Here is a 24,345-nt window from a genome sequence, read left to right as displayed (position 1 = left end):
AACAACAACAACAACAACAGTTGCTATCAAGCTAATTCCAGCCCATGGAGTCACTGGGTGGTGTAAATGGGTAATATACTCACCAAAAGATTGGTGGTTGTAATCTACCTAAAGACACCTTGGAAGAAAGACTTGGCAATTTAAGAAAAATCAGCAATAGAAAACTCCATGGAACACAGTTACAGCTTCACACATCCTGAGTTGAGATAGTTCCTTAGGGCTCCCTTAGCCAATTTGAGGGCCACAGGGATGGTCCTCTTCTCTCTGGTATCCATCACATTAATCAAGGGTCACCTGGGAATATCCGGGTCTAAGCTAGACCCCAAAAAGCTGAAGCAGAGAATGGGGTACATCGTTACAAGTCTGGGAGTTCCTTCAGCTTAGGTACCAGGAGTTCTGGTGGCACAGTGAGTTCCGTGTTGCACTGCCAAACAGCTCAATGTGTTGGATCCACCAGCTTTTCTGTGGGAGAAAGGTGGGCAGCATTCTCCTGCAAAGATCTGCAGCCTTGGAGACCCTATGACGAGTTGCCATGAGTTGGAATCGACCTGGTAGCACCGGGTTTAGACAATTGCCAGTTTAAAGGAAAGGGCCCTGCTCAGGTCTCTCTCTGGGCAGCTCCACGTGTGTTCAAAGGCACCAGGGATCAGGCTGCACTGGGGCACATCTCTGTGCCTGCCATGTTGGCATGGTGGACAATGGAGCAGCCGGCATCCTCATTCTCTCCTAAATAAACGTCCCGCATACCATCTCTGGCAATCATAGGATTTCCATTAACAACCTCTTCTTATCTTTCTTCTTGAAAAATCCATCTGCCTTGCACTTGGAGAACTACATTTACTCTGTTGCCTACTATACTTCTTAAAAGTTAAATATATTTTTGAAAACAACATCTTTGATGTCAACCTTCTTCTCTGAAGAAGGCAGAAAAAAAAATGGGTTCCATATGTTATTTGACTGAAGGATTTCAAGTCATAACCAGTGGAATGTGATTCAGGGTCTTAGAATACCACAACTTAGAAGAGGTGTCAGGTGTCTCCCTGGACCTCAGCCTCCTCAAGTTTAAAGTGGCAGGGTTAGCACAGATATCTCTGAGTTCTTGTTGCTCTCTTTTTTCCTGTGTTTACATTTTCTTCATAAATGTTCACACCCCAAACTTTCCCTAACTGCTACTAATCTAGACTATAGCTATAGCTACATCAGATGTCTACATCTGTATCTATCTGTTCCTTAAGAAAGCAAACATTACAGAAAGCACATAAAGGGAAATGTGAGAATCATCCTACTTCATTCTCTTCCCCAGACATAACCTGGGGCAGTACAGGTGTGTAGATTCTCGCTTGTGTACATACAGAAACACTGTGCATGTGTACCATTGTTTAATCAACAAAAAGTAGGATTATGCATATGCATACTTTGATGAACCTTTTTTTCACTTAATAATCTATGTGAACAAGTTCTCATTGTACTTTAAAAAAGTTGAGCAGAGGTGCAGGGACACACTGTTCTGCCCCTCTCCTGCTGCTCCATTGTCTCCCAGTGGTGAACATTGGCCTGTAATCCTGTTTTATGATTAACAGACGGGCAACAATCGGCTGATGTGGTACAGACCTTTAATCCTTCTGTAGAAGTTTAACTTCTTGTAAATGGTATTAGTTCAACTTGACCTTTCCTCTGTTATTCTGATTGAGTCAGCACAACCAGACAGACTGAAAAATAGCAAGGTAGCGAATAGAAACATAAAGATCTTTTAGGTAATTATTTTTTTTTTAAATTTGAAAAAGTCATACTTTCCACGTTCTTAGCACTTTCCAAAGCACCTTCACATTTGCTATGCAATTCAACAGATATATTTACAACAATCATGAGCCAAATGCTCATGGTTTCATTGGATTGATCCACTTTGCGAACAGATATCTGGAGTAGATATCACCACCATCTAACCCACAGTAAACTAAGGGCAAGTTATCTAACTCATCCAGAGAACCAGGTAAGGTGAGGTGAAGGCAGGTTCATGAACCCAGGTCTTCCTTATTGACTAACAACAAACTTCTGAGGAACATTAAGTCATATGTTTATGACGATAATGACAGTGATGTAGAGACAAAGCTCTACAATTTAAGATGCTATGTGGGTGTCATTAAGGATACTAAGATTTCTGCCAAAATCTCTCTTAGAAGAGAATACAGTTCCTTAGGGAACTGTATTATGCCTTATTAACTACATGTCCTTAGACAAAAATTTAAACTCTTATTAGGTGCTGTGAGGTCAACTATGACCCTTGAACTAGTGACTCTATGAACAACAAATCTAAACTTTGTCTTATCTTTCCTTATCTCTTACGTGGGAGGGAGATAAACAAGTCCAACCACCTTCTGGAATTATTATGAACAATAAATTATATGATGGATGTAAAGCAATTAGCAGATTTCATGGCAATAATTTATACTTTGTTGTTATTATTATTTAGCTCTTCCTCTACTTTGGTTTCTTTAAAGGGAAGTCTTTATTGTTTGTTAATTGTCAACTCCTTTGTGCAAACAGATAAACTGAAAGACAAAATTAGCACCTTGGCCTAATTGAACCTTAATTGGCCTTGGCCTGAAGGCTGTTATCCCTAAGTTGACTGTTATTAGAATGGATTTGGAGATCTGATACAGAGTCAAAAGGCCCCATGCTGTATTCACATTGCTACTGAGCTGGTTCTAACTCACACTATTCTGTATGGAAGGAGATTGCCCATCTTCTCTCATGGAGTGTTTGGTGGATTCGAATAGATTTCTTCAACCAGCAACCTGATACCACGATACCAGCAGGGCTTCTTCGCCTACAGGATTCAGAACAAATATTTAAAACAGGACAAATACTACCACCTGCAGGTAGAGTACAGACAACCATGGAAGATTGCCTGCCCACTCTCCTGCCCTAATGCCCAATGACACTCTTGAGGCTGAGTTTTTTTTTTTAGTGTGTGTGTGTGTGTGTGTGTGTGTGTGTACTGTCAAATAGGATCTGACTGGCACAGGAGGAGATTGCCCCTGCTTCTCCAGTGGAGCATCTGGTGGATTTGAACTGTGTGCCTCCGGGATTGCAGTGCAGCTTCTTGCCACGAGGCCACCAGAGCTTCCTAAAGGCTGTGTTCTTATGTGTTAAGAACCACTGTCATAGTGGATCACATAAGATTATCAATTATATCTTCTCATTAATGACTCCAGTAGCCATCGACTAAGTACTAAGTACCCTCAGATACTAAGTACCCACCTTGAAAGGATTCAGAAAATGTGAAGAAAGGATTTGAAATGAAGGGGTAGATTTTGCCTTATTCTAGCTTGGACCATAGGCAAGTCAATGAATTTCTCTAAGTCTTAGCTTGTGTCTAAGTTATTGATAATATAACCTGCCTAACTAGGTTTCCAAGTGGGTCAAATGATAGCTTGATTGTCACTGGGCTTCTTGGAAGTACTGCAAATATGTACACGAGTAATTGGAAAGAGGTGGTGAGAAGCGGCCATGGGGCTACGCAAGATGGTCTTCACTACACGTTTTCCCTTGATAACCCAACCTGTATAATATTCTTTCTTTCCAACATCTAAAGTGAAAGCTCTCTAAGCTAGTGGTTTTTTTTAAATACTAAGCCAAAGACCTACAAGCCAGTATTTTTCATACTAAGTCAAAGTGGCCAGGTCATCAGGGTCAATGATCTCATTCAGAAAGGACCCTGCTCAGGAGATTTGAGCCTTGTGGAAGCGACATAGCTGTGAAGTACTAGATCATGATATTAGTTTCAGCACCCTCACAAGTCAAGGAACAATTCTTCCCAACTCAAGGCACTGAGGTAAAAAAAAAAACAACCCACAAAACCTTCTTCATTCTATGCCACATGGTTTCCTTAAAAAAAAAAAAAAGTCACTGCTGTCAGATTTTAACTCACAGCAGTTTTAACAGGCCAGCTGTTCCACGAGAGAAGTATGAAGTAGTCTGCTCCTGAAAAGAGTTACGCAGAAAGACTGCGATGCCTCTCCTCTGGTCTATGGGGTCTCTACAACGTGGTCTCATAGGCGGCCCTCTCATTCAAAGCTGAAGAGATGTAACTTCAAGGCCAAATGTGGGCTTCTGCTCTCAAGCTCAGTACCTAGGGGGTAATCTGGAGAGGCTAGAAGCTAACAGACAAGTGAAGGGACAGCCATAGAGGCCAGTGCCTCACTATCCTGGCTTTAGAACCTTCAGAACATCTGATGGCACCAAGAATTCAAAGACTAGAGAGGGAGTAATTTACAGCAACTACCATTATTTACCAAATTCAAGTCAGTTACTAATTAGCTTGCTTGATGTCAGGCTCAGTGATCCCAGCGGTCCATTCCGTTTAGCCTCACTGTGAACATTAGGCCTCCTGTCTTCATCAATCAGGCTAATTATAATTACTGGGTTATACGTGTGTGTTGAGGGGGAAGGGCAGGCAAAGCTGGCCTTAGGTACCGATCAGACCCTGGTAATGGGCCGGAAGTGTCAGAGGAGGCCACATGCTTTGCCTGTAGGTTCCAGCCATGTGGGGTAGTGAATCCATCCGAGTACAGGCCTCTGTGGGCCACTCAGGGTTCTGTGCACAACTTGCCTGCGTTCTTTTCCAGACCTGTCATCATGGCCCACCGATTCCCAGCCCTCACCCCAGAGCAGAAGAAGGAGCTCTCAGAAATTGCCCAGCGCATTGTTGTAAATGGCAAGGGGATCCTGGCTGCAGATGAGTCTGTAGGTGAGTGTAAAACACAGTCACAACACACAACAAGGATCCTCTGTCTCCACCCTTAGCAAAAGCAATGTGGTAATTACCTCCACCATGGATGCCTCCACGCTGGGCATTTCCCACCCAGCAGCCAGGCAGAAACTAAGGCTTTTCCACCCAGGAACAGCAGAAAGAGGCAGAAGCTTTGTTAATCTGAGTCGGGGAATGGAGGGAGGGAAGTTCACCTTCTGTGATTAAAAAAAACCAAAAAAAAGTTTTGTTTGGTCCAATGGTGGGGGTCAATGAGTAGTATGGAGGCGGGAGAACGGAAAACCCCACTTGACCTTGTACTGTCTTTGAACCACTCACCTCAGGCACCATGGGAAACCGCCTGCAGAGGATCAAGGTGGAGAACACGGAGGAGAACCGCCGGCAGTTCCGAGAAATCCTCTTCACCGTGGACAACTCCGTCAACCAGAGCATCGGGGGTGTGATTCTCTTCCACGAGACCCTCTATCAGAAGGACAGCCAGGGAAAGCTGTTCAGAACCATCCTGAAGGAAAAGGGCATCGTGGTGGGGATCAAGGTGAATACTTCAGGCGCCGCCCTCCAGCAAGCTCGGGGCACGCTGGCGGGCAAGGCCCAACCCTTGTCATCTGAGCGCCTTCATGCTTCTCTTCTCTATCCTCTCCTTTCAGTCAAGTAATCTCTCAGCATCTCACTTTCCTCATTTCTAAAGCGGTAATACTACTACTCAATGTACAGCTTCCTTGTATGGACTAAATAAGTTTTACAAATAGGTCCTGCCACATAATCATTTAATTAAAAATAGCTAGTATTATTAAAGCACAGTTCTACCTTGCAGCTAAAACTACATAAACTTCAGCACATAACTGCTGCTACAATACAGATGTCTCAAAAGTGAACATTCAGATTTGGTGCATGCACATAATGCCAAGTACTCAGGAAGCAGGCTCAATTATTGACCTTACTGTAGAGATGAGATGAAAATATCAAGCTCCTAGAGGTGACATGGTCAGTGAAAGGGGCAGCCGGTTTAAACCAAGACTTTGAAACTCTTAGCACCATTGTTAAGGATCTGCAGCATTACTGTCTGGACATCTTGTAATGAAATACAAGTCAGAAAACTCAAATTCACTTCCATCCGCACATAGTGACCCTGAACGATAGAGCAGAACTCCCTATCAAGTTCTGATTATGTAAATCTCAATGAGGTGAGATGGTCTATCTTTCTCCTGCTGTGCTGCTGGTGGATTTGAACTGCTGAAGGAGCTCAGCCTTTTGGCTAGCAGTGCAACTCGTCACCAGAGCTCCTTGTAACAGCCCAGAGTCTGGTATGTGCAGCAGCTCAGTAACTATCTCTTGAGTAAATGAATAAACGTCCCAAAGAATGCTGCTCTTATTCTGTGCTTGCATCCCAGGTTCTGTCCAAAGTACAGCTGCTTACAGTCTAAGCTCTAAACCAGAGTTTGCATATTCTCTGGGTTGAGCCTCTTATACTGTTTATTCAAGGTAACTTCAGCTTCATTTCAATTACTGGTTTTGTGAAAGATGAGAACTCTCAGCACCACGAGCTCTGCCTGTTTCATTTGACATCTAACATGTACTAATTGCTTGTGAACGATTTGTTTTCAGTTAGACCAAGGAGCTGCTCCCCTTGCAGGAACAAACAAAGAAACCACTATTCAAGGTAAGGATACTGCTTGTGTTTAAGTCATGTCCACAGATGCTAGAAATGAAGGGAGCAACGTGAGGAAGGGAAAACAAAATGTGATTTTACTCCAGCTTTAGAGCCATATAAACACCTGGTGATGCTAGATGTGTGTAGCTTTCAGGAACCATTTGGGCGCTCTGTGTCTCAGCTCTCTTACCTGAAAAACAGGATGCAGTTATTCATGTGCAATAAATTAGATAAAGTACAAGAAGAGTGTATCATCATACTTGCTCAAAGAGTATGTGCTGTTCCTAACACTATTATTTCTAGAGAAAAATCCAGCAGCAGTGGAAAGGAAATATCCCAGGCATTGAGTTCAGAAATACATGGGTTTGAATCCTAGTTCTATCATTTACAACTTAAACCATTTTGTAGAATACTTCACTGATCATGATGACCACTGTTAATACAATCTGTGTTAGTTAAATAGAATTTTAATGCCAACTTTATCACCCTTTAACCATATACATCTAGTAAAGTTACTTAATTGCTCAAAATCTTGTTTTACATACCTGTAAAATGAGTGTAATATTAACTGTTTCGATTGTTATGATAATTAAGAGATGAGGTATAAAAAAATGCCTAGAATCATGCTTAGAACAAGGAAAGCACAAAGAAAAGAAAAATACTAGTTTCCCCTGTTCTACTTATGTACCGCAAAGGCGTGTTTATTCCATCCAGGTCTCCTGGCCCAGTATTACGAGCAATATTTATTGGCTTGGATGTTTTCCATGTTCACGCTCTGCAGGAAGTTATGAGAGAGCCTTCACCACAGCAGAGGCCAGATGAAGCAGGGACAGGCCTCAGAGGAGCTTTTCTTTCTTTTGTCACTTGCAGGGCTTGATGGCCTCTCTGAGCGCTGTGCACAGTACAAGAAGGATGGTGCTGACTTTGGGAAGTGGCGTGCTGTGCTGAGAATTGATGACCAGTGTCCATCCAATCTCGCAATCCAGGAGAATGCCAATGCCCTGGCCCGCTACGCCAGCATCTGCCAGCAGGTGCTCTGACTTCCCCTTGGGCTAAAACACCTGCAGACTAGTGCTTTTCTTTGGAGTCTCTCAAAATTCATTGTCATTGAGGCAGAACTGACCTTCCAGCAGTTTTTTTTTTTTTTGGAGCTGTAAATCCCATAGGAAAAGATTGCCCATCTTTCTCCCAGGAACCACTGGGGATTCGAACCACCAGTAAGGTGCCATTGGAGTTCCTAGATGATGTATATAGTTAAGTACTTGGCTTCTAATGGAAGTTAGTGGTTTGAATCCACACAGAGGGTCCTCACCACCAACCATTAAAACCCTAGAAAGAACAGTTCTACTCTGATGCATATGGAGTCTCCATATCAGTCAGCTCAGCAGTATCTGTGCTGGACTGGCATATTTCCTTCGCAGTCTTTCTTTGTGATTTTACTGTCATCCCACATAAGTCCTCCTCTTACTTCTCCATTGTATCCTGATGGCATTTTTCATTCGTTTTGCTTTAGTCAGGTAGGATAGGAAAAGCCATGGTCACACAAGCCAGAGGAGTTGCAAAAAGCCATGAGCAAAAGTTCAAAGTCAACAGTCAAATCATTATGAAGCTGAGTGTTGAAAGCAATCAGGTCCTTGAGATCAGGACTGTTGCATTGCTAGGTTCCACAAAGTCCCAGACATGATCCTTGCAAACCCCCAGCCGAAGGACAGTTCTGATCTAGTCCCAATCCAAACACTTTTTTAAAAAAATTTTTATTATTTTGTGTGTGTGTACCATCAAATCAGATCTGACTGGTACTGGAGGAGACTGCCCCTCCTTCTCCAGCAGAGCATCTGATGGTTTCGAACCTTGCACCTCTAGGATTGCAGTGCAGCTTCTTGCCACTAGCAAACACTTTCTAAGAGGACAGTGATTTAAGGCCAGAGGTTTTCAAGATGTGCTGAAAAGTCTGGGAATCCAGTGAAATCTCATGTTCTTCTGTGTTAACTACAGAGAGGTTACTGGGATTGTGGTAATCTGAGATGTCCAATTAGAAATATATTTTTGTTGTTAGATTTAAGATGTAAGACTCGTAGCAACCCTATGAACAATAGACTGGAAAACTTGCCCCATCCTGGGATGTCCTACTGACTCTGCCATGTTCCAGCTCACTGTTCAAGTCATTGGAACATCTCATCTGAGAGTCTTCCTTTCTTTCTCTGACCCTCTTCCTTTCCCAGCATGTTTTATCCCAAGCACTCGTCCCTCCTGTATCTCGCCTCAAAGTATCTGAAACCAAGCTTCTCCATCTTTACCTCTAAGGAGCACCCTGGTTGCACTTTCCTTCAGGACAGATTTGTTTGTTCTTTTAGCAACCCACAGTATATAGAATACTCTTTGCCAACACTGTGGTCCAAAGACATAAAGTCTTCAGCATTCCTTATTAATTGCCCGACTTTCAGATGCATAGGAAGCAGTTGAAGATAACCTGGCTCGTCTCAGACACACCTTAGACATCCTTAAACTGACATCCTTGCTTGTTTACACTTTGGTGAAGTTCTTGACAGAAGATTTTCTTAACAGCAACCCATGTTCTGATTTCCTGACTGCTTCTACCATAGTGTTGCATCTGAGTAAAATGAAATCTTTGGCAACTTCAATCTTTTCTCCATCTAACATGATGTTGCCTATTGATCCAGTTGTAAGAGTTTGTGTATGAGCACTGCTCAAAAATCTTAATCAGCTCACACAAGGGAGAATCTTAGTGATTTAAGTGAGGTTCTGGGTAACTGGAGTAGTCTTTAGAGTAAAATACGGTGATATAGGATATTAAGCTTTATTCCCTTTAATTTCATTTTTTAAATAACTGTTCTTGCCTCATATTTTTCTGTTTTTGGTTTGTTTTTTTTTTTTTGTTTGTTTGTTTCCTCTAACCCGCAAATGCTCACTGGACAGCCCACCAATTTTTCCCCCACCACTTTTGGGTCACCTATGGAACATTTCTCCACAAAGACGTCATTTTCTATGAATTGTGATTGCAAACTTTTCTGCAAAGGAAAGGCTAATAGCGAACACAGCTTTACTTTGCCCTCCCCTCCTTTTTGTCTTTTTCAGAATGGGTTGGTACCCATTGTTGAACCAGAGGTCATTCCTGATGGAAGTCATGACCTGGAGCACTGCCAGTATGTTACCGAGAAGGTAAGTCTTGAATGGAAAGACCAAAAGTCTAGTTGAAAAGCCTTGTTTCTAAGTCGAAGCTGTTTTGATTAGTCTATATCAGGCATATTCTTCAAGTTAAGAGTTATTATGTAGCATTGAGGAATTAAGAAAGCATTTCTAAATCTGTGCTTTTCTGGTACATGATATACTGCTTATGGATTAAGAATAGAATTTTTTTTCCCCTGTACTAAAACTTGGCTTGTAGGGATTTAGGTGAGTCACATTACTTTCTGGATCTTAGTTTCATTATAGTAAGCTATAAAGTTTTAAAATAAGATCTTAAGTTCACATGAAGAAAAATTATAAAGTAGTTCGCTTACATCAGATTTTCTGAATTTGCCCAGAATGCCAAAACCAGAGTGGTTCTTCTTATATACTGTGAATAACAAATCAGAAAGTAGCTTGACCTGATTTCTTCCTTGCAAATGTAGAAGGGCTAAAATGATCTCTTAACGTACTCTGTCTCTAAACCGTATGTTTTTTAATGGCATCTCTGTGGGGTGCAGAGTGGAAGCTAGGTTAGACCTTCCCAATGAAACCTGTGAAATCTCACAAGGAAGTGGATGAGATGCCACTGTGGAAGGCAGTTTAGTGTTTCCTAAAAAAGATTAATCTGGAAATCCCATATGACCTAGATATTCCACTGCTAGGAATATATCCCAAGGAAAATAGAACTGAGACACAAGTGGAGATTGCACACTGATGTTCACAGCAGCGTTATTCACAATAGCAAGAACATGGGAACAGCCCAAATATCTATCAAATTAATGGATTGAGAAACTGTTGGACTTTCACATGATGGAATACTATCCAGTACTAAGGAGAAACAATTTAAAAAATACTGTAAAACCTAGGACAGGCAAGAGTGCATTATGCTGAGTGAAATAACTCAGCCTCATAAGGACAAATACTGCATAAGATCATTATTGTGAAAATTGAAGGATAGCTAGTAAACTGTGTATAAATGTCCAAAGACATCATTTATCTTTGGAGAGGGCAGGAGGGCTTAGGGTGGGGAAGGAAAAGTCATGGGGGTGCAGTGTTTGGTGGGCAGAGGATTGGAATGGAGGAGCTAGGAAAGAGGCAATGGAATCTCTCTGAAAAAGATGGATTAATAGTGGACATACATCAATGGTGATTAATTTTCTAAGACACAGTATATGGGAATGATCATATGAAATACAATGTGAATGAAGGAATGTATCAAATACAATGTATATGAATTCTAAAAACTTTAAAAAAGTAAAAAAAAATTAAAAATTTTATAGACTATTAAAAAAAAAGAGGTGGAATTAGCCAAAGGGAGTGAAAGGAAAGAAGGGGAGAGTCTTTAGGAAGTAGGGCCACGCCAACAAGCCCACGCAATAAGGCAGCTAGCACAGGGATGGCAGGGATGATCCAGCATGGCCGTGCTCAATGGTCATGGTTTCTACTGCTCTGCCTGCTGAAGTCTCATGACTAGTTGGGAAACACTGGCTAAACAACACTATCTGGGCATCCTTGTAGTGTAGGAATGCTAAAGTAATGGGACTCAATGATTAGCTCTAAATTTCAGTTGTTTGAACCTCTTGTGCCTGACTTAGGTCCTGGCTGCCGTGTACAAGGCCTTGAATGACCATCATGTTTACCTGGAGGGCACCCTGCTTAAGCCAAACATGGTGACTGCTGGACACGCCTGCACTAAGAAGTATACCCCAGAGCAAGTGGCTATGGCCACCGTCACAGCCCTCCACCGCACCGTCCCTGCAGCTGTCCCTGGTAAGGCCACCAGCCTTCTCCAGGCTTAAGTACCAGTTCTTACCTTTTGAAGGCGTGCCACAAGCACCTTTTTCTCCGGGATCCAGCTTCTGTCCATGAAGTAGACCATCTGACAGACTGTCGACACTGCCCCCTCACTCAGTGATAGGCTGTCCTAAGTGCATCCAAATGCATACAGATCCATTTCCACAAACTATGACTGCCCTCCTTGTTCATGACAGTCCTTCTTTTCTCAGCTCAACTATCTCCAGCAAAAGCAAACTCACTTTCCTGATCAAGAACACCTTGCATATCAAGTGAAAAAAGAGACTGAGACAAGACTGTTGGTTTTGATTCATTACTCGCTTTCTCAGGCTGGGTAAATGAGCTAAGACTAGTTGAATGAAATTACTTCTTTCCTTCTAGGCATCTGCTTCTTGTCTGGGGGCATGAGTGAAGAGGATGCGACTCTCAACCTCAATGCTATCAACCTTTGCCCTCTACCAAAGCCCTGGAAACTAAGCTTCTCCTATGGACGGGCACTGCAGGCCAGCGCACTTGCTGCTTGGGGTGGAAAAGCTGCCAACAAGAAGGCCACCCAGGATGCCTTTATGAAGCGGGCCCTGGTGAGATGCCATGCTACTATCTCTTATGAGCCTGGTTAAGTTAACACAAACTAAATCTCCCACATAGGGATCCAGTGATTTTTTTTTCTAGTCATAAAAGTATTTTCAGACAGACTCTACAGGGTATTTGAAAATAAGAACTAACATTAGAACACAGAGGAAATATTAGGGCAAGAGAGAGTTTTGAGTTATCCACATTGAGGGAATAGTTGATAACAGTAGATTAAGGGACAATTCGAACAAAGATGTGGTAGGAGGAAAATATTAAGGAGTGAACCTGTGATACCATTTTTTGAGACTAAGAGAATCCTCTGAGAAAAACAGTAATAATATGAGAGGATAAATCAAAGATTTTAGGGAGAAACAGAAAAAAGTTTAAGGAATTTTCTGTGGAGAGATTAAAAATGAAGGCTGAGAAAAGATTGCTGAGATTCGTGTTTACAAGCATCTCCATGGGTCTCAACAGTTTCAAGAGGGATAAGAAAAAAGAAGACTGTCAGGAAATAACCCAAAAGGTTAACAGGATAAATAAGTAAAAAAAGAAAAGATTGTATTCAATTATAAAGCATTACTTTCTGAAAACCTGCTATCCACCAAACTATGGGGTAAACACAGATATAATCTTTGTCATTAGAGAGCTTAGAGCTTTGAAATAAACTTGACATGTTTCAATATAAAAACAAAGAGTAAATAAAGGTGAGGAAAGTGGACATAATGGGAGGGATAAGGGCTTAAAAGACTAAAAATGACAGTTCATAAAACTATCAAATAGATTTATTAGAGTTGGTCTTAGAAAGGAGGGAAGGAAAAAAGAAAGAATTCATTGGGAATGAATGCTGTAGAGGTGAGGAGATGCAGCAGTTCAACCCTTATTACAGTGAATGACGGGAATCTGAGGAATACAAAGATGTGCAGATTTCAACCTTACACTGGGAGAGGATTGAGAAGCTGCTGAAGGAGTCACCTGAGAAACTGACAAAATGCTATAGACAGGCATCCTTGCCAGGCACAAGGGAAGTTGCAGCTGAGATGAATTCCTGAATTTTCCTAACAGTTACTTAAAGCATGCAGAAAGAGTCAGATAAACCTGAACAGGAAATAGGAGAATTGTGAGTAAAAATTTAATGCAGAAATTGAAGAATATGGAATTTTAGTGTTAGTGCCATTTCACTTAGAGGTTAGTGTAGTCACAAGTTTGGCAATGAGGCAAAAAAAGGACAGAAGGGACCCAGGGAGGCTCAAAAAGCTGTCAAGGTCATAGAAGAAGCATGCAATTTTAGAGAAGGAATTTGGTTGAAGGAAGACATTATAAAAAAGTTGTTTACCTGTGTTTTACTGACCATGCAAAGGCATTTGACTGTATGGATCATAAAAAATTATGGGTATGACATTGAGAAGAATGGAAATTCTAGAACACTTGGTTATGTTTGTACAGAAGTTATATATAAACCAAGAAGTACCTGTTTAAAAAGAACAAGGGGATATTGCATGAAAAGCGAAGAGTGTCAAGAACAAAGCTTGGGCTGAATCTATCTTCTCTTTCTCCCTTACTTTTCAGGCTAACTGCCAAGCAGCCAAGGGACAGTATGTCCACACAGGTTCCTCCGGAGGTGCTTCCAGTCAGTCACTCTTCACTGCCTGCTATACCTACTAGGACTTGTGGTGGCCAGCCTTGTTCTAGCTCTTCTAGATGGCCTGGTCAGAAGGCTGGAAAAAAAAAACAAACCCAAAACCCAAAACCAAGTACCTTTCCACTGACTCTGAAAATGAGACAAATTTAGATCAGAGCGACTGGAGACACATTTATGTATTCTATACAAGAAAAAAAATAAATTCTTCAAATATAAAAGCACAAAAGTTTCATGTAACTCGTCTTTGTGACACTTCTAGCTCCCCACTGCCCAGAGTATGCATTAAAAGACAAGAACAGATTTTAAAACAAAATCAGTTCTCCATGCACATGACAACCACCAAGTAAAACATCTCAAAAGCTGACTACAGAGTAGAATATCTTATTAAAAGTCTTGGGAGTAAAAGATGATACAGAGAGCTGTAACTGAAATAGGAAATATTTCATATGCCATTAGTTGGTATCAGGTTTTATTTTTCTGCTTTTTTTTCAAAGGGCTCAGGATAGTTCATTATTGTTTCCTGCACTAGATATGACTGACATTAATGGTCCAGTTCCTTATCATTGGCTACTCACTGCAATTACGTGGCAACATTTTTAAGACCCAGATGTTTAGGCCACATTCCAGCTCAGTTAAATCAAAGACTCTAGATAGCTAATTTCTTCAAAATATTAGGGTTTGTTAAGGCCTTTTTGGTGATCCCAGTGCTCAGTCAAATTTGAGAACTACCAATTAATATTTCAACTTAAGAATATTTTACTATTAAAACCACCCATAATATGAAACAAGCTAAAACATAGCATGATTATGAGAGATATGTGGAGCATAATAAAGAAGAATCAGTGTGGTTTGCAACATTTCTCTACAAGTGGTGCAATTCTCACTGGTTGAGTATGAGTTTATTATAATCAAAGCTAAGGTATTTAATTTATATCTATTAGTCGAGGCTGAATTATGTTTCACTAGGGGTGAGAAAGGAGCCCTGGTGGAGTGTTTAGTCGAGCTGCCATCTGAAGGACTGACAGTTCAAACACACTATCTGCGAGGTGGAATCAATTCAATGGCAGAGGATTTTGGGGTAAGGGGTGAAAATTTAAATAGTACTGTTTGGTATCAACTAATACATTTTCTGGATTAAAGGACTATAGTTGCCTTTGTGATTTTACCCTCAATAATTTCTTCTACTCAGAGGAATGTAAAGACTAGTTGGGAGTCTACAGACACCAAACTTCTATTAACTATATTAACATCTATCAAGAGTGAATATATTACTGATGTCCTAGTCTTGCGTACTTTGTCAGATTTATCCGAGTAGTTATTGGATACTTACCCAAAATAAAACCAGGTACTAGGCACTGAAAGTAATAAAGAGACATTTCTGCGTTAGCAGGGCAGCTTTAGGATCTGTATACTAAGCAAACTGTGCTGTAATCCCGAAAGAATGTGGTTCGAATCCACCATCCCTCAGGAGAGGGATGGGCAATCTCCTCCCATGTGGTTAAATACCTCAGAAAACCCACTACAGGATCAGCTATGAGTCAGTTCCAACTGAACAGTACACAACAAGAAGAGATGTAAAAGTAACTGAGAATAGGGAAGAAGAGCTTAGTCAGTTCAACAGGGGCACAGAAAGGGAGGAGGTGGTCAACAGAGGATCACAGAAAGGCAGAGATTGCTCGGAAGCTGCCTTAGTGCTATTGTGTACTGTTGAGTCGGAACCAACCCATAGCTGACCCTCCAGCAGGTTTTCAGAGGCAGTTAATCGCACAGGAGATTGTCATTATGCTCTTCAAGGGCAGGTGGTGGGTTTGAACTGTGTCTTTGAGATTGCAGCACAAAAACAATTTTTATGCCAGTGGGAGTGAAAAATACCTTGAAAGTGCAATTAATAAGAGCTAAGTCCACAAAATGAAATATTAAATGCTGAGAAGAATAAAACAAAGGAATTTCTTTTTTCCTCTGAAGGAAGAGAAGAATGGAAGGAAGAGGTGGAGAAATAAAGTTACTGTTGTTGTTACGTGCCATCGAGTATGATTTAGCAATCAAATGAACAACAGATCTGAACCCTGTCCTATACTGTGCCATCCAATCTCTGACATACTTGAGCCCAGAGTTACAGGGGCTGTGTCAATCCATCTGGATCTTTCCCTCTTTGACCACTCTCTACCTTTACAAGCATCATTTCCTTTCCAAGAAATAGCCTCTCCTAGTAACATGCCCAAAGTATGTGAGACGAAGCTTTATCACCTTTGCCTCCAAGGAGCACTCTCACTGGGACATTCTCCAAGATCTATCTGTTCATTCTTTTGGAAGTCCATGGGACGTTCAGTGCTCTTCTCAGATAGTACAACTCAAAGGCATCAACTCTTTTTCTGTCATCCTTATTCATTGTTGAGCTCTCAGATGCATAGCAAGTAGTTGAAAAACCCTGGCCCGAATGAGACACACCTTAGTCTTCAAGCTGATACCATTGCTTTTTAGCACTTTGGAGAGGTCCGACAGCAGACTTTCCCAATGCAATGTGTCTCCTGATCCTCTAGTTGCTGATACCAAGGACATTGGTGGTGGGTCAAAGTAAGATGAAATAATTGGCAATTTCAACCTTTTCTCCATCTATCATGATGTTGCTTATTGGTACAGAAGTGAGGATTTTTGTCTTCTTGCTAATGAAATTCAATCAATATTGAAAGCTATAGATTTTTATCTTCTGAAGCAAAGACAAATATTGTGTAATCCAGTAGGCTAAGACTCTGTTTGCTGATGATTTGAACTTAATAGGGTTCATAAATGTCTCTTTACTGAGGTTTGACCTATAGACCTGGAACTTTCCAGTCTATAGAAGTAGAGGGGACATATCTATATAGATACACAGATATGATCTACAACATTGATATGTTAGAAATTTTTTGTTAGGTGCTACTCAGTCAGAACCTACTCCAATAGCCGACCCTCCAACAGTTTTTCAGAGGCTGTAAATTGCATGGGTGGAGATATTCCATCTTCTTCCTGTGGAACATCTGGTGGATTTGAACAATGCAAATACCACTAGGCCACCAAAGCTCCTTAAATACACACACATGTATATACACACACATACATGCATATTGTTGTTACGTGCCATTGAGTCACTTGAGACTCACAGTGACCCTATAATAGCCCTAAACCCTGCTCTACCCCTTGCCAATCTTATTGTCTCTGATACACCTATCCCCATTACCCCAGTGACTGAAATCAATCCATCTCGAGGATCTTCCTCTCCTGCACTGTCCCTCCACCCTCCCAAGCATGACGTCCCTCTCCAAGGACTGATCCCACCTTGCAACATGTCCAAAGTGTGTCAGATGAAGCTTCAGAATCCTTGTTTTCAAGGAACAGCCTGTCTTCACCCTCTACAGGATGAACTTGTTATAGTAATACATGGTATATTCAATACTTTTCTCCAACACCACAGCTTAAAGGCATCAACTCTCCTTTCATCCCTAGTCATTGTCCAGCTTTCTGTTGCATAGCAAGTAATTGCAAAGACCATGGCCTGTATCAGGTGCACCTTAGTCTCCAGAGTGACATCATTGCTCTTCAGTACTTTGGAAAGGTCTCTGACAGCACACTTTCCCAATGCAATTCATCTTTTAATTTCCTGGCTGCTGGTACCAAGAGTGTTGATTGTAGAGTCAAGCAAACTGAAACTGTCAACAATCAATCTCTTCACCATTTATCATGATGCTGCCAATTCGCCCAGTAGTGAGAATCTTTGTTTTCTTGATGTTGAGCTTCAATTCATATTGAAGGCTGCAGCCCTTGACCTTCTGCAGCAAGCACTTCATGTCCTCTTGTTTCATCAAGCAGGGTTGTGTCATCAGCAGAACACAGGGTGTTGATGAGTCTACCTCCAATCCTGATGTTATATAGAGCCTACCCTCCCGGATATATGTATTTATGCATGCATGTATGTATGTGTATATATGCTACATAACAACAACATAACTATCTCTATATATTTATAAAATAAATAATGTGGTACATTGGTTTTGCTTCTCTAGAGAATCCAGCTGAAGACAGGCATTGATGGTGGACCTGAGTAGTATAAAATCACTGACAATGTTAATATTGTTAATATTCTGCGTGACAGCTCTGGTTTCTTTAGAGTATATTCCTAGTAGTAGTATTGCTGTGTCAGATGTTATTTCTATTTCCAACTTTTTGAGAAAGCCCTGTATCACCTTCCATAGTGGTTACACCATTTTACACTCCCACCAGCAGTAAGCGTTCCAATCATCTCTCCAATATCTCTCCAGCATTTGTTGTTTTCTTCTCTGTTGAACTTTGTTATTGTTGCTGAGTTATCTCATGGTTGTTTTTATTTGTAACTCTCTGATAGCTATAGATCTTGAACATTTCTTTATATGTTTGTTTGCCATCCGAATGTCTTTGGTGAAATGTCTATTAATATCCTGTGAACATTTTGTGATTGGGCTATTTACATGTTTTAAAATTGAGATGCTGGAGTATTCTATAAATTTTAGATATGTGTCCTTTAACAGATATGTCCTAGCCAAATATTTTTCCCAGTCTGTGAGTTTCCTTTTTACCATGTTGGAGAAGTTTTGTTTGTTGTTTTTTTTTTTGGAGAAGTTTTTTTTATGTGCAAAGTGATTTGATTCTTAGGACTCATTCATCTACTTTATTTTTTCCTGATTGTTAAAGCTTTACTTATTAACAATGCTTTCACTGTACTTTGTATCTTGGAATTTTTCTTTTAGCATCATTGGTTCTTGATCAGATGCTACCTCCTGAAGTGATTGAGCATCAATCAATTTATTTTTTTTTGGCACAGGGATGCATTATATTCCTTCTATCTTTTGATGCTTCATGTCATTCAATAATTTGCCCATAGAATGCTTCAGAATTGCAATTTGAGGTTTAAATTTGTTCTTCAGTTATTTCAACTTGAGAAATGCTGAGAGTGTTATTTCTTTTTGGTGTTATAACTCCAGATTGTTGCACATTTCATTTTAACACTGTCTTCGCAATTCACCCTTTTAGATCTTGGGGTGGCTCTTTTACACAATCATTTCTTACTTTTGCTTTAGCTTCTCTGCATTCCATACCAAGTTTCAGAATCTTTTCTGACATCTGCTGGTAAGAAACTGCACTACAATTCTGAATGCACGCAGTTTGAATCCACCATGGGAGAACGATGGGCAAGCTCTTCTTGTGTGAGTAACTGCCTCTGAAAACCCGCTGGAGGGTGAGGTATGCGTTGGTTCTGAGTTGTCCACACATAACAACAAGAACAAGAAGTCATTTCTGGGTTGTGTGTGTGTGTGTGTGTGCTTTTTATATGCAACGTCCTTAATGTTGTCCCACAACTAATCTAGTCTTTGGTTTTTAGTGTTCAATGCATCAAATCTATTCTTGCGATGGTCTCAAAATCCAGGTGAGATACACACGGTTGCATTTTTAGCTTTCATTGAATGTTTTTATTTTCTTCATCTTCAACGTGAAATTGTGTTTATTCTTCATGAAATCACTGTTTGTTCCACCACTGGCCCCTGGCCCTGTTCTCACTGACAATCTTGAGGTTCTTCATTATCTCTTTGCACAGATGTAGTCAATTTGATTCCATGAAATTCCATCCAGTGAAGTCCACATGCACAGTTGCCTTTGATTGATTTTTATTGTGATAAATGCCATTCTTGTCCGCTGGCATTTCTAGCACCAAGGCCATATTTTCCACACACAGGTAATTATTTTTTGTTTTCTATGTTTGTATACCAATGCTTACCCATGCAGTTTAATGACATGTTTTACCATTCCAGATTGTATAAATCAGTTTAAACACCTAGTTTCTTCATCATTCGCTTTAGTATTTATGTATAAATTTGAAAATATTTAATAGGTATTCCTTGTATGGTATGTAAGTTATCACCGACAGCACTACAGCAATGCTGCAGGAGAGAGAACGTATGGAATAGTAGTACTTCAGGAGAAGTTTTTAAATGCTTTTTTTTTGGCAATGAATGTAATACCATCCCTCATCAATTTGTCATTTCTGGCATACTAGATCATATAATTACCCAAATAAGAATGTTTGGTATCATTTTAGTTCACTAATGCCTAGGTTATTGATTTTTTTTATACATTCTCTATTGTCTAATTCTTTAAAAATGGTGAGGGCATCATGAGTGGTAATGAACGGAAATTATTTGTGTCCTGGCTAAGAGTATAGATTGTACGAACTGAGAGAATTACAGAGGTTAGACTAAAATGAAGCCAAATGGAGTGGCAAAATGCAGAGGGTTTTGTGGAAAGTCTTGCCTGAAAGTGATGGGAAAGAGGGAGCTGTAGATTATTTTTTGAGCAAGGAATAACACGAAGGAAGCATATTGTTAAAACTTAGGTTACAATGCAGAGGATCAGGAAGAAATTGGGAGTTAGCTCACCATCCACAGAAACAATCTTACCTAGGGCCTGGCCTTTGTTACTAGGGTAGGTGAGTTGACATGACATCTTTAGACTTAGGGAAACCATAACAAAAACTCTTGTTATGTACTATAGCTATTCAGCACCCTAATAACATTTTTGTGCTACACTTCAATCCAAGCAACAAATTAAAGTTCTAATTTTTCCAAGAAAGAGACCTATATGAACAGAGTCAGCCCTCTGAGGTCTGGGACACAGGGGGAAATAGGAAATCTAATTCAGTTCAGAATAACCAAGGCTGGACTACAGTCCAAGGATCAGGTGTCAGGGAAATCTATCTGCCCTCTTAAGATAGCCAATGGCAAGATACATTTTTTAATGCATAAATTATTCATTAATGTTAGAGATTTACTTTGGATGGTAAATTCTAGTAAAAATAAATAAGGAACTACTGTTAAGGGGAAAAAAGACACCTTTTTGAGCCACTTTCAACTTTTCTTTTTGGTCTTGTCCTGGTTCCACTTGAGGGAAATTTACAGGCCAGAGAAGTGAGCATGTACTTACCTGGTTCCAGGGATGCAGTGACTATGGTGAGATGGTAGTTTTCCTTAGTCATTGGACTGACATGACAGTACATTTCCAAGAACATGACTCCAGTACAGGAAATGGCACAGACAGAGGCGCAAAATCCACAGTTAATTTAAGCTCAGTGTTAGGTCGAAGATCCTAGACTTTAATACATGTGATTTACCATCCAGTCCTCAAAGTCTCCTTGAGGGGAAAAAAACCTCAAAACCAAAACCCCAAACTACTTATGACCAATCCCTATGAAATGAATGTAGTACCATGAAGGGATTTTAAAAATATCTATTATGTTAACTAGTACCACTCACACAGTAAATATGCCTGTCCTTTTCATCTTTGTCCATGTATCATGATTCTAGTTGTTATGCGCTGTTGTGTCAGAACTGATGCATAGCTGACCCTCCAGCAGATTTTCAGAGGCAGTAAATCACATAGTAGAAGGCTACCCATCTTAGAACTGGATGTCTTTGGGTTGGTAGAGCAACTTCTTACCACTAGGCCATCAGAACTCTTTATGTTGTTGTTAATTCTGTTAAATATGAATGTGACTCATAACAGCCTCATGATCAATAGATCTGAACTCTTTCCTGTCCTATGCCATCCTTATCATCCTGCAAACATTTGAGTCCACAGCCACACTGTATCAATCCATCCCCTTGAGGGCCTTCCTCTTCTTCAATGACTTGCCACCTTTCCAAGCATGAACGCCTTAATTTAAAATATAAACCAATCAAGTTGTCCCATAACCCATTCAAAGTCATAAAACACTTTTGAAGAAATAGAATACCAAAGATAAAAAATAACGGCAAACAGTAACAAATAAACAGAAAAATACTACAACATCTGAATTAGATATTAGGAGTTGAACTGGACCCCTAAACCAAATGTTCAACTAGTAATGTTATGTATATGCCTTCAGTTTTGCAGATTACTTACATACACATTGATCTATGTGTATAAAAAAACTGCAAAAAACAAAACAAAAAACCAGTGCAGAAAGCTTCCCTTGTCAAAATTACAAAGAAATGGCATATTCTGGTGCCTTCTGATTTTTTTTTTTACAAAAAACCTTTTCACTTGCTTGTTTTACAATGTTATCTACTAATAATTTGTTTCATATACCACTAATTTATTTTCAGAGTCTTTCCATTGCTAATTCTACAAGGAATTTTGAGTACTTTCATTAAAAGTACATTAAAATAACATTGCTTAATTTTTCTGGGTCCTCAAGTCCCAATTTTCCATTTGGCCCCCTCTCCTATTTCCCCAGACAACTACTCCAAATCTTTTGTATCCTTCAGGTTTTTCACCTATTTTCCTTCCCTGACTCTCAAAAGATGAATCTGCTTAATTTTTAAAATTAGGTCAGCTTAAGTGAATTGTCTTCCTTCCTTTTCCCCCTGCAGCTACTAAATTTAGCTTGTTTTCTTCCAAATTGGAGGAATTAGTCCCCAAATAATTATCTCATTTAGTGTCAAGATTCACTTTATCTTTTCTAGTAACATTATTCTATTTTTCTCTTGCATATTTTACCTGCAAATGTTCCATCAATTGATTTTCTTTTCAGAACCACAAAGCTCAAAATTTTCTTTCTCTATTCTATTTTAAAAGAAGTTTTGATGACTTACTCACATGCAAAAGGGTTCTCTGGTGGTGTAATCCATAGGGAGCTGCACTGTTACCCCCAAACTGGCCCATCGCTCCAGGTCTGAATCCACTGGTGACTTTGAGAAAGACAGATAATCTTCTGCTTGTGATTCACAGCCTCTGAAAACCTTCTAGTCAGCTGTCAATTCGGACTTTATGACAATGATTTATTTGGTTTTTGTGTATTTGTATATGGCTTGTAGTATGTTGCACTGCTAACTAAAGTGTTGTTGGTTCAAATCTACTAGCTGCTCCTTGGGAAAAAGATGGGCCGTCTCCTCCCATAAAAATGTTAACTTCAGAAACCAGATGGATGGTTGCTAGGGCTGTCTATTTATACTCCCTGATGTTTATGTTGTAAGGTGCTGTCAAGTCAGCTCTTACTCGTAGTACACCTGAACGAAACCTTGCCTGATTATGTGCCAGCCTTACAATCTTCTGTGATTAATTAATCTACTGTGCTTAAACTCATTGTTGAAGACTCTGAACCAATCCACCTCCATGAGTGTCCTTCTCTTTCACCAACTTTCTACTTTTCCAAGCATGACCTTCTCCAGGTCTTGCTTTCTTTTTAAATATTTTAGTCTATTTTTAAAACTTAGTGAATATCTAAATAAATTTCTAGCTCAGATTTTTCCCCTGAACACTATACCAATATATTAAGTTGCCTCTGAATATCTCTACTTTACACTTATAAATAGACCAAATGTTAAATTCTCAAAATAACTTTAGTATCTTTTACATATTCGTTCCACATCAGGTATACCATTTCCCTTCTCAGTAAGTTAAGAGCACTAATCACTCAAACTCATCTTGAATCTTTATTCTTCCTCACTTCTCTCATCTAATTAAGTGAGCAAATCTTATCCTCTGTGTGTGTGTGTGCATATGTATGTATTTCTCAAACCTATCTGCTTCTCATTCCCACAGTCTTACCTGAAGATAAACTGTCAACGTCAAGTGCCTTAATGTCTTAAGTGGTTTTTGAGGTTCTCAGAAAAAAAAACCCTGCACATTCTTGCAATATTGTCTTACATGCATACTTATTTAAGGCTAAGACCCACAGGTTTAAGAAAGATCCAGAACCATAGTACCAAAGTCAGTATTTCTTATCTAGTTAAAATAGAAGCTTTACAAGGTATTTGTACAGTATATGAAGGGAGCAAAAGAAGTTATTCACCTGGTACACTATTAATTTTTTAAAATGGTTAGATACTTAATCCTGACAATTCAGTGAGCTGTATACTTAAAAGATTCTGAACTTTTGGAAAAATCCAAAACTCCTTCCTATCATCAAGTTGGTTCCAACTTATAGTAACCTTTCACTGGTTTCGGAGCCTACAACTTGCAGTAAGCGAAAACTCCCCATCTTTTTCTTGCAGAGAAACACGGGGATTTGAATTACCAGAAACATGAGGCCTTTGAGTTGGCAGTGCACCTCACCACAGACTACATCAATGAAACTCTTCTTTGAACTTTAGGCTGAAGAATTAAGTTCTAAACTTTCCTAACGGCAGCCTTCGCTCTGTTACAGTTACCCGGTTCTCTTACAACTCTCGGTCCTGGAACATTATTTATGTTCCTTGGCAACTTTAATCTCATTTTAATCATCATCTCCTTTAAGGATATTTAATTTTCCTCTTCCAGACACTTCATTTCTCTCTGTAGAGCTCTCTATATACTTTCTATAATTTTCTGAGGAAACTAAGTGAAACCAGGATAACTTGCTTACTATGTTGTTTCCCCCCCTCAAATTTTTTTGTTTTATAAGCAGTGAATTTTATATACAGTTAAAAACTGCTTACTGCTACTGGAATTTTGATTGCTATTCTAGATTCATATACATGGATGCTCAATTGTTAAACATTCTGACAGGAATCTCATACACTCTTGGCCTCAAATTACAATGTCAAAAACAGCCAGAAATTCCATTAAGCAAGGTAACCATAACACAAAACAGATAACCAGTTTTAGTCAAAAGCAGTATTACAGTGTAGATGCAATGCCAACAGTAGACTGCAGTGCCAATTACTCAGGGTTCTCAGAATACATAAAGCTGATCCAAGAACCTCA

General features: G+C 39.9%; 1 protein-coding gene across 1 annotated transcript; it reads left to right on the top strand.

Annotated features, from left to right (window-relative positions):
• Nucleotides 1-4,638: 4,638 nt before the first annotated feature.
• ALDOB (aldolase B, fructose-bisphosphate) lies at nucleotides 4,639-13,640 on the top strand. The gene is made up of 8 exons (XM_006886891.1): nucleotides 4,639-4,750; nucleotides 5,095-5,306; nucleotides 6,377-6,431; nucleotides 7,293-7,453; nucleotides 9,519-9,602; nucleotides 11,207-11,381; nucleotides 11,787-11,986; nucleotides 13,545-13,640. The coding sequence occupies exons 1-8, from the start codon at nucleotides 4,639-4,641 to the stop codon at nucleotides 13,638-13,640; spliced, it is 1,095 nt and encodes a 364-aa protein (XP_006886953.1).
• Nucleotides 13,641-24,345: the final 10,705 nt, after the last annotated feature.

Source organism: Elephantulus edwardii, unplaced genomic scaffold (genome assembly GCF_000299155.1).
Source record: "Elephantulus edwardii isolate Elephantulus edwardi_28Jun2011 unplaced genomic scaffold, EleEdw1.0 scaffold00052, whole genome shotgun sequence".
NCBI lineage: Eukaryota > Metazoa > Chordata > Mammalia > Macroscelidea > Macroscelididae > Elephantulus > Elephantulus edwardii.
Note: the sequence above shows the minus strand (reverse complement) of the source record. Positions and strands in the feature narration are given on the sequence as shown.